The 10,786-nt window shown below is 44.1% G+C and overlaps 1 protein-coding gene across 1 annotated transcript; it reads right to left on the bottom strand.

Moving 5' to 3' along the window:
• Positions 1 to 3,527: 3,527 nt before the first annotated feature.
• LOC101616493 (putative vomeronasal receptor-like protein 4) lies at positions 3,528 to 4,521 on the bottom strand. The gene has a single exon (XM_004670897.2). The coding sequence runs from the start codon at positions 4,519 to 4,521 to the stop codon at positions 3,631 to 3,633; it is 891 nt and encodes a 296-aa protein (XP_004670954.2). The 3' UTR covers positions 3,528 to 3,630.
• Positions 4,522 to 10,786: the final 6,265 nt, after the last annotated feature.

Below are 10,786 nucleotides of genomic sequence, written 5' to 3'. Positions count from 1 at the left end.
ACCCTGTGAGGCTGCTTTTGCGTCTTGTATAGATATCCATTTTGTAAGTGTTTTGGCAAGTGGTACAGGGAACCACATGGTTTGACCCATATACAAACTGCGATCAATTCATTCACAGTAATTAATTTCCAGCTCTCTCCACTCCGGCGCTTGGTCACCACCATTCTCCTCTCCACCGTGAGCTCCACTTTGCCAGATTCAACACTGCCCGTGAAGTCATGTGGACTTGTCACCCTGAACCTGGTTTAAGCCACCACACCACGTCCTCCAGCTTCATCTCTGGGGTTGCACGTGACAGGGACTCCTTATTACAACCGCTTCAGCAGCGTCCACTGTGCAAGTGCAAGGTTTTCTTTGTCCATCGGTCTGTGGATGGACGCTCAGTTTGATCCTGTATCTTGGAGTTGGAAGTAATGCTGCCCTGCACATGAAAGAGACTTTGGACTTACTGGAAATTCAGCCCTCAGGATGCAGTTTGGGATCCTTTCTCCCATCCTGTCTGGGCCGGGATGTGGGGGGGAGGGGGGTGGTGTTTGTCAGTCTCTTTCCTTTTTTGCTCCCTTGGCTGTGCAGAGCTTTGGTGTGGAGTCATCCTGCTTGTCTGCCTTTGTGTTTGTTGACCGTGATTTTGAAATCATAACCAAAAGTGGCAGACTAACCCAGGCATGGTGATGCACACCTTTCTTTAATCCCATCATTTGGGAGGCACAGGTAGGAGGACGGCCATGAGTTCAAGGCCACCCTGAGACTACATAGTGAATCCCAAGTCAGCCTCCGCTATAGCAACATACCACCTCAAAGAAAAAAAAAAAAAAAGCCATGCACTAAAGTGCAGAGTTCCCTCTGTGTTTTCTTTTGGTAATTTTGTAGGCTGGGAAGGTCATACTTCCCTATGAGGGAAGTTTCTTCTCTTGTTTGGCTAAATGACTATATTATGCCCACCAAAATGCCTTCTAAATATTTATGCTGATGCTCATATATTAATTCTGCTCTCAAATTTCTGTATTCAGACGCCAGTGAGTACTGGGGAGACTCAAAACTCTTCAAAGTGCTAATAAGGGTTAAGCACAAAATGAGAGATTTCCACGTTTAATCTCAGAATAACCATAAATGGACCGAGCTGAGAAATACTTTTGAAATGACACGCTGTGACTGAAGGACGGGTGATCCCTCTCTGCGGAAGTACTAAAGCAAGCAGAGAGTGAACACTTTCTGGAAAGATGCTGATTTTGAGGCGGACCATGCCCTTTTCCATTGCCAGCTTGCCAAGCCAGTGCTGCACTGACGTTGGGAAATGCCTGGGGTCTGCGTGCACCTCCCCTCTACGTCCTCCAGAATCAAAACGCTGAACCACGAGTCTTAGCGCACATGTTTTTAAAATCCTAGTTAACTTTACAAGGAGATATTCAGAATTCCAGAGAACCAATTCAGGACGTCCCCGCCCAGCGCTCACGCCCAGAGGCTCCGGGACCCCGCGCGCTCTCAGCCCGTCTGGCACACTGAGCGGCAGATGCTCAGAGAAGGCCCCGCCGTCCGGCGCCGCAAATCAAAGCCCAAACCGGGTACGCTGTCATATGTATTAGGGTGTTTGTGGTGTGCGTGTTAATGAGGATGTGAAGGAAAAGAAAACATTTTATACGGTTGTAGGGAGATGCAAATTAAAACAGGTGTCATTAGAAAAAATGTGGAAATCTGCCAAGAGATTTCCTTACTCTCTCCATGATTGCAAAAGTATAACCACGTGGGCGACGGGCAAGATAATTAACATTGCATTAGTTTCTGCGTGTATGAAGACATCCTTTAACTGTGTATCTCAAAAGTAAGTTGCCGGGCGTGGTGGCGCACGCCTTTAATCCCAGCACAGGCAGAGGTCGGAGGATCACCGTGAGTTCAAGGCCATCCTGAGACTACAGTGTGAATTCCAGTTCATTAAATTAAATCAAGTTTAAGTGTATAGCATGTATAATGCTTTAATGTGCAAACACACAAACAATGCCGGGTGTTATGGCTCCAGCTCTCAATCCCAGTAACGAATAAGCTGAAAATGGAAGATACCAATGAGCTCCGTGTCAGTCTGACCTATAGAGTGAGGTCCTGTGTCAAAGCGAATCAACGAAAATAAAAACTAACTGGGATACAAAGGTCAGCTAGCTCTACATAGTCCTTCACCTTAGCCCACCTGATATGCAGTGTAAACACACACACACACCACACTTCACTTCTCCGGAGGTTCCCTCTTCCCCCATCCTTTTACATTAAGTACACTAAACAGCTAACTTTTAAAGAGAGGTATTGTTCTTTAAAGCCTTCTTTAATTTCTTTTGGGGATATTCGGTATTTGAGACCCACTGGGACATCCCCGCCCAGCGCTCAGGCCCAGAGGCTCCGGGACCCCGCGCGCTCTCAGCCCGTCCCGCACGCTGCGCGGCCGAGGCGCGGGGAAGGCGGCGCCGCCCGTGTCTCCACCACGGTCCTTGGGTTTTCCCCACGCGCGTCCGCTTCCAGCAATGGACGTTCCTCTCCTGACCTCTTGGGCGATGACCGGAAGTGCGAGGCGGGCTGCGGGCGGTGGAGAGCGGGGCTGCTGGGCAGTGAGCCGAGGCCCTGAGCTCAGCCTCCCCGCGCGCTGCTCGCGGAGCCTGGAAGGGAGTCTCGTCCCCGCGCTCTTCGTCGGCACGGCCAGGTCCGCGCCGTGGTGCGAAGCGTGTGACCGCGGTGATGGTCACCAGTGTCCTCAGCGCTTCTGGATGCAGCGACGCCCACCGGGCGCGGATGGACTCTGCTGTGCCGCCTGCCTGCGGGGTCAGCTCCTCAGGGCCACGTTCAGGATGCCCTTGGAGCCCCTGCGTGAAGGAAGGCCCTGACCTCTCCTTCCTTACTTGCTGCTTTGGTTACACAGTGGAGAGCCATGGGCTCACTGCTCCAGCCCATGAGACTCTGGCTTTGGGAAATAAAATAACTACATTTTTTGTGAGTCTTTTATTTTATTTTTATTTATTTATTTGATAGAGAGTGAATGGGTGTGCCAGGGCCAGCAAAGTTGCATCCACATGGTTTCCATTGCAAACAAGACACTAAAAGCCAGATGATATGGATGTGGAAATGGAGGGCAATCAGTGCTCATCTTCCCAACTTCTAGGACACCCTGAAGTAGTCTTAGATTGCTTAGCATAACATATGCGTTTTGGACTGGACGTCGTATGACATTGTCTTTCCAACTTACTGGAAGTGCTGAACTCCTCTAGTTTGCTGAGTGTCAGATTTGTAAATCAGCCCTCCCCCACCCCTGCAAAAAAAAACAAAACGATAACAACAAAAAACAAACTAACAAAAAAGGAAATCCACTATTTTTGTCCTTAATTTTGTTTTTATTTTTAATTTTAGTTTTAATTTTAGACTTGTGAGAACTACGGGAATACTTGGTATGAAGACGCTTGCCTTTAAGCACACAGGCAAGGGGACTAACAGGTTAGGACAGACTCAGTTACATTACAAAATACATTACTAAAAAAAGTTAGAGCAAAACATTTTTTTCTTTTTCATTGTTTTTTTCTTTGTGATTCTTAAGTTTATACCTCCAATACACAGAGAAGTGGGTATCAAATATGACTTCAGTATTTTGCCAGGACACTAGTCCTTAGCAACATGGAGATGTCTGCAGATAAGAATAAAAGGGCTGAAAACAGCATAACCAACTTGTAAAAAAAGGTTAATCATTAAGAGTATGGAATCATATGTAACTATGGAACCTATGTAGAATGAGAAAATGAAATCTGCCCAATAAAAGAATAGGAAAGAGGCCATGAGAATGAGAGTACTCTGTGTGGCTCTGATTTCTGGACTGGAACTATTTACACACTTGGAGCTATGAAGGTAGAGGACACGCTTGTGATGTTTATACAGATGGAGAGCCATGGAGGCACTGCTCCAGCCCATGAGACTTTGAAAAATGGCATCACGAAGAGCCATGAGACAGATGTAAAACCACCTCACTATTAGCCTGGATGGAGCCATATAGCAGTACCCACCATACATGTGAACTCCAGATGTGTTCACAGTACTGACTGCTGTGATATAATGCAGCAAGTTGGAGCTTATCAGAGAATTAAAGATCCAGAAGAGGAGGAGATAGGGAAGAACCTGCCCTGCAGTCTGTGGTTTGAGTTTTCTCCACAGGGTCATCCTGGGGTTGATGGTGACAGCCTGGACCATGCTGAGGAGAGAGGTGGTGCAGATGGAGAGTCCTCGAGCCAGCCTTCCCAGGAAAATCACCATTTTACAACCAGCCTCACCTAGTAAGTTCCTCCAGTGAAATACTGTGGACATATCTGCAATTTCTATGTTACAAATCAGTGCAAGATTGGAAAATGCCAGGTGAATGATGATGAGGTCTATGGGTTTTCTCTCAGTTCCCTTGACCAAAATATATGCATGTCTCACAAATATTAGGATATTCCCCATAATTCCAGGTCCATTAAGGGAAGGAAAGATTGTTGTCCGGATGAGGTTGTTCCATATCATCTTCTGATTTTCTGCTTAGAACCATGAGAAATGATCTGGGAAACATGAGTAAAATCCTGCATTCATTCTCCTGCAAGGAATGGCTTCTGAAATATTTCAATGCACAGGGCTTTTTCCTAGCAGGCTACTGATCATGTTCATTCTCCTTTTCCTCTATTTGTCTTGCTCCCACTGTCCCCTCTGACATGGGGTTTTTGATAAACACATATTGGACACACCTCATCAGCACACGCATCTACCTGCCTTTCCAGAAGAACCTTCTTGGTGCCCCTCATTTCTGAAATTTCTTTGCCTATTAGCTTCCCAGAGAAAGTCTTAAGTACGAGGCATCACTTACTGATCCTGAGTGTCAGTTGAGCTGCCTCCTTCCTTTTTACTCTTCTCATCGAATTCATGATGCCATGTGCACTGGACCATCGTCCTACTTGATTCCATTGCCCACCCCCCGCCCCCATGCAGGCATCACTCACAAGACTGTGATTGGCCAAATGGAGTAGTCTTAGGGGACACTGTGTGGCATATGCTTCTCCCCAGGTTCTCGGGCCATCAGTGACATAGAAGTTAGTGACACAGGAGAATAAAAGAGGCCCTTCCTCCTGTCCTCAATGTGACACTAACTCTGTTGGGAAATTTGTGCTCCACTCTTCTGGCTGGGCGGAATCACTGAGGCTCAGTTCTGTCTTTCCTCCAACTTAGCATGTTCTTATTCTTAGTTTCTTTACCACCAGGGTACCAGGAGAGCAGCTCCCACCTCAGGGTCTGCTCTTAGGCACTCCACCTAAGACATCTTCCTGATCATGTGTTTCGTCTTTTAAGGACTGTAAAGTCTAGATATTTTCTCAGTCTGAAGTGCACCAGCCTAGGAATCAGGCTTTCCTGATAATCTTACTGTGTTGTGTGACTACATTATAGATGTCATCATTTTTCTCTTTATATGCTGGAGTTAAAAGTAAATTTCTCTCTCTCCTTTTCTTGTTTGAGGTAGGGTCTCACTCTAGCCCACACTGACCTGGAATTTACTATGTAGTCTCAGAGTTGCCTCAAACTCACAGCAATCCTTCTGCCTATGTCTCCTGAGTTCTGGATAAAAGGCGTGCACACCTGGCTACCACAAATGAACTGTTGAAGTACAGGTAAGGTCCATGGGTTTCACCTATTACAAACATACATTATTTTACATGTCTGTGCAGATTCTGTCTGTTATCCACAATTTGGCATCCTGCCTACATCAAACTTATGTTTTATTATTTTATACTATATCAAATGAATATATTTAACTTGGCTCAAGAACATACTTAACATTCTCAAGCTAGTCTTTGCTAAACCAACACCCTCAATAGCTACCTGCTGTTCATTGTTCATTGTTTATAAATCAGCTCAGTTTGTGAAATACACTGCCCTGAACTCACCAGGGTTGCCATCTGCTTCCTTCACCAGCTCCATCTGCTTCCTTACTGCACAGTATAGTGAGAACACCTGAGGAACACTGCTTAACTATTTAGTGTCTAAGCTATCTGGCATAGCCCTTTCTTTTACATGGTTAAAATTTGTTTATGAAAAGTTATTAGGGAGGTAATATGATGGAGAATAGAATTTCAAAGGGGAAAGTGTGGGGGGGGGGAGGGAATTACCATGGGATATTTTTTTATAATCATGAAAAATGCTAATAAAAATTAAAAAAAAGAAAAGTTATTAAATGAGGATCTGGGTTTTCAAAAAATCCTAATCACAGACTTGATCTGACAATTCAGAATGAACATGTATTTGGGTTGATGTTTTTCCTTATGATTATTAATATAGCTTGGAGAAATTAATATACTTTAGGTGACACAATCATTAGGGTGTTTAATATGTCCCACACTTATGCTGAGGGAAATGCCTAGCTTTCCACAAATCCACTGAATGATATCAACTATTGCTAAAAGAGATAAATAAGGGGGTGGAGAGATGGCTTAGCAGTTAAGGCGTTTTCCAGCAAAGCCAAAGGATCTCAGTTCAATTCTCTAGGACCCATGTAAGCCAGATACACAAGGTGGCGCATGCATCTGGAGTTTGTTTGCAGTGGATGAAGACCCTGGGGAGCCCACTCTGCCTCTTTCTTTGTATCAAATAAATAAATAAATAAAATATATTTGAAAAAAATAGATAAATAATCCAGTTTTGGTGGCACACACCTTTAATCCCAGCACTTGGGAGGCAGAAGAAGGAGGATTACCATGAATTCGAGGCCACCCTGATACTACATAGTGAATTGCAGGTCAGCCTGAGCTGGTGAGACCCTACCTCAAACATCTCTCCCTCCAAAAAAGAGATCAATAATTTTCCTTTGCAGTGTTTCTTTCCTGATCTTCTTATGGTTGTATAACTGTTCTAATGTTATCTCTTTCCTCTGAGGAGAAAATTATTATTACTTTCCTAATCATTGCCACAGCTGGGCTGAGTAAGCCATGAATATATGTCAACTCTGGAATTTAAATATATATATATATATATACACATATATACATATATATATGTATGTATATATATATATACATATATATACATACATATATATATACACATACATACATATGTATAAATTTAAAAATATTTTATTTATTTATTTGAGAGAGAAATGAGCTCTACTACCTACCATTTGTATTTTGTGGCCTCTCAAATTAGTTTCTTTCCCAAACACAGTATAATTATAGATTGCATTGTGTTTTAGGCATAAGAAAAGAAAACATTCAGAATAAAATAAAAAATAGTAATAAAGTTGGGAAAAGAGCTTTATCATGAGAAAGCTTGTGGTCACTGGATATAAGACACACTTTACATAAAGCCTTTCACTGCTGTGAGGGGAGAAACTATAGAGAACATGTATTTCTTTCCATATGCAGGTAAAATGCCATTCTGTCCCTCCTCTCCCAGCATGGGCTGTGTAGTGAGCAGCTCTGGCACGGGACACCACATGCACTGCTGCACACGGGCTCCTTCATGACCCTGAACCCATTCCGGATGGCAGTAGGGGAATGTTGGGGCTTCTTCTCCATGATCCCTCCACCTTCCTTTTCAACAGGGACAAGGGAGCCCAGACCCTTCTCTCCCACCACCTTCTCCTGACCAGCCTTTCCTCAGAGATTCCCTTCCCTGATCAAAGGCAGCTGATCCACAGTGTTGGGAGCACTCACCTGTGCAGTCTGGGCGTGTTCCTGGTGCTGATCTGATAGATCCCAGCCAGACCCTCTTTATCCTGATAATGTCCCAGTGCTGAAGGCCAACTCACACTGCTGTCAAGATGTCGCTGTCATGAGTTGTGGCTTTGTCTAGGGAGCAAGGGCTTCTACTGCAATGCATGTCCCCAAGGTCATCTCTGTGTGTTCCCTGGTTCCCTGTCATTTCTCTAGCACAGAAACTTTCTGGTCTTAATTACAGTGCCTGTGTGCAGGGAGGCGAAGGAGGGCTGAGATGATGAGCAGTACCTTCAGGGATATAGACGCCTGGACGTGGTCCCTGTCCTGCCCCTCCCCTTCCTAGCACACCAAATTCTGAGGGAACTTGGGAGGAAACATCTGAGAACCCGACGTGGGTGCTTCTCAACATTTTCAAAGGGCAGGAATATTGATAAAAGTTCACCAGATGATGGAATCCGTGTCTGATGTTCAGGTGTGGTTCTCAGAATCAGCAGGGACATGACCTCAAACACGTAATGTCTTCAGGTACTTGCTGGATTCATGCTGGAATGAATTCCTGCATTTCACCATGAAGTTTCTTTTCTTTTTTCTTTCTTCCTCTTGTTCTCTCAATTCCTCATTCTTTCATTTTTTAAATTAATTAATTAATTTATGAGAGAGAGGTAGATAGAGAGACAATGGGCATGCTAGAGCCTGCACCCATGGCAAGGAACAAATTCCAGACACATAAGCTGCCTTGTGCCCCTGGCTTTACATGGGTACTGGGGAATGGAACCAGGGTTGTCAAGTTTTGCAAGCAGGCACGATAAACACTGAGTCATCACTTTAGACCTCATGAGGAAGTTTCTAAAGACACCTTCTCTTCTTGCATGTTCCTTTTTTTGTGTGCTCTCTCACCACCCCATAATCTTCTTATGTAAACATTTATACATCTCTTTCTCCATATATACTTTTTTTTTTTTTTTTAATTCTTGAGGCAGGTATCTTAGGCTGCTTTCAAATTGCTGAAACTCCTCAGACTTCCAAATTCTGGATGGGGAGGGGAAGTATTTTTTTTTTTCTTTGACTCTTTCTTATTTTATTTTTTCCTGGTAGGGTCTCACTCCTGCCCAGGCTGATGTGGAATTAGTCTCAGGCTAGCCTCAAAAACACAGCAATCCTTATTCTTCTGCCTTTTTGAGTACAGGGACCAAAGAAGTGGACCATCACATCAGGCTGACCTATTCTATTTTTTAACTTTTAATTAATTTATTTTTATTAATTAGAAATATTGGGGCTGGAGAGATGGCTTAGCAGTTGAGCGCTTGCCTGTGAAGCCTAAGGACCCCGGTTCAAGGCTCGATTCCCCAGGACCCACGTTAGCCAGATGCACAAGGGGGTGCATGCGTCTGGAGTTCGTTTGCAGTGGCTAGAAGACCTGGCGCGCCCACTCTCCTCTCTCTCTCTCTGCCTCTTTCTCTCTCTGTCTGTCACTCTCAAATAAATAAATAAAAATTAAAAAAAAAAGAAATATAGTTGTATGGGTAAATCCTGTGTTGGTTCCATTCCCCTCATTCCACTGAGGTCCCTCCTCAGTGAGTTTCTGGGATTGACCATGAGGTTATGGGTTATGAGTTGTGACAGAAGTAGTCAGTCATTGTGGTGGTGTGCAATGCCTCTGGATACTTCTTACCACCCTTGGCTCCTGCAATCTTTTTGTCTCTTCTTCCACAAGGTTCCCTGAGCCTTGGTGAGTGTCTTATAAGTCTACTTTAGTGCTAAGACTCAGCAACTTCTTGATTTTTGCTTTCATTCATTTTGGGTGTCCTCAGTGCCTATTGCCACCACCCTGGTGCAGGTTGTCAGGCTTGCAGTGAGAGCAGCGCTCCTGGTTAACTCGCCAGTTCTTCTGTGGCTCCACCTGGACGCTTGTTCTTGTGCGACAGGTGGCTCACCCAATGAGCGGGAGGCTGATATCTTTTCTTGTGATGTTGGTGGAGTTTGGTCCTCCTCAGTTTCTACTGCCTTCTGTAAAAAAGAAACATAATTTTACAGTGGATAGTGAGAGGAGCATGGTTTAAAGCAGATAAACACAATTAAGAAAGATTTGACAGTGTAGCTTCTCCTTTGGCCAAAGATTAATTGGAGCTTCCCAGTGTTGTCCACAACTCTCATCTCCATAGTGTTGTGACTTGGTTCTCATACCAGCTATGAGTACATTCCCATTGTGTGGGTCTCTTATTCAACTAGAGAGCCATTGTTTGCCGGCCTATGCTGAGTGGCACTATTGGGTAAATGTGACCTGTGGTGCACCTCGCTGACTTTTTATCTGGTAGGATCCCCCGCTTGATCACAGTGATGCTGGTCATTTCCCCGAAAAGCTCTTGGAGCACTATTCAGCACCATGAGGACTAGCTATTAGGGAGCTGACTCAGTGGAAGCAAGTTTTATAAATGAGATGTAAGCTTTTCTGTCTGTTCTAAGATTGTGGTCATATATGTGTATAAGTGAATTATCATTAATTATTTTTAAAACAACGTCACCCACTACATGATTGTTATAGCTATGCATTGTTTCCAAAGTTACTCATGGAGTAATGATGACTTAAGAATTCATAACTGAATTCTTTATTTCTATTCATTTATAACTTTGGGTGATAAAGACACTGATGGCAGAGTGGCACATGCCATAACCCTAATGAATCATATCAATAAAGAATCCACAGATGGTCGGAAAATCATTATTATTTGGAAATAAATTAAATTCCCTTTTTTTTTTTTTTTTTTTTTTGCGAGTGGGGAGAGACAGAGTGATGGAGAAAGACAGAGAGAGACAGAATTAGCATGCCTGGGCCTCAGCTACTGCAATCAACCTCCAGAAGCTTGTGCCACCTAGTGGGCATGTGAAACAATGCAATTGCCCCAGCTTTCTGCATCTGGCTAATATGGGATCTGGAGAGTTGAACATTGGTCCTTAGGCATTGCAGGAAAATGTCTTAACTTCTAAGTCATCTCTCCAGTCATGGTTTTTGAAGAAGGGTCTCAGGGTAACCTGGAACTAACACTGCAGTCTAGGCTGGTCTTGAACTTATTGGCATCATGCTATGGCAG

The sequence above is a fragment of the Jaculus jaculus genome, chromosome 13, assembly GCF_020740685.1.
Source record: "Jaculus jaculus isolate mJacJac1 chromosome 13, mJacJac1.mat.Y.cur, whole genome shotgun sequence".
Taxonomy (NCBI): domain Eukaryota; kingdom Metazoa; phylum Chordata; class Mammalia; order Rodentia; family Dipodidae; genus Jaculus; species Jaculus jaculus.
This window is presented reverse-complemented; position numbering and strand designations above follow the sequence as displayed.

Coding starts and splice junctions, on each gene's coding strand:
- LOC101616493 (XM_004670897.2), bottom strand. CDS start 4,521: ATGATATGGAACAACCTCATCCGGACAACAATCTTTCCTTCCCTTAAT.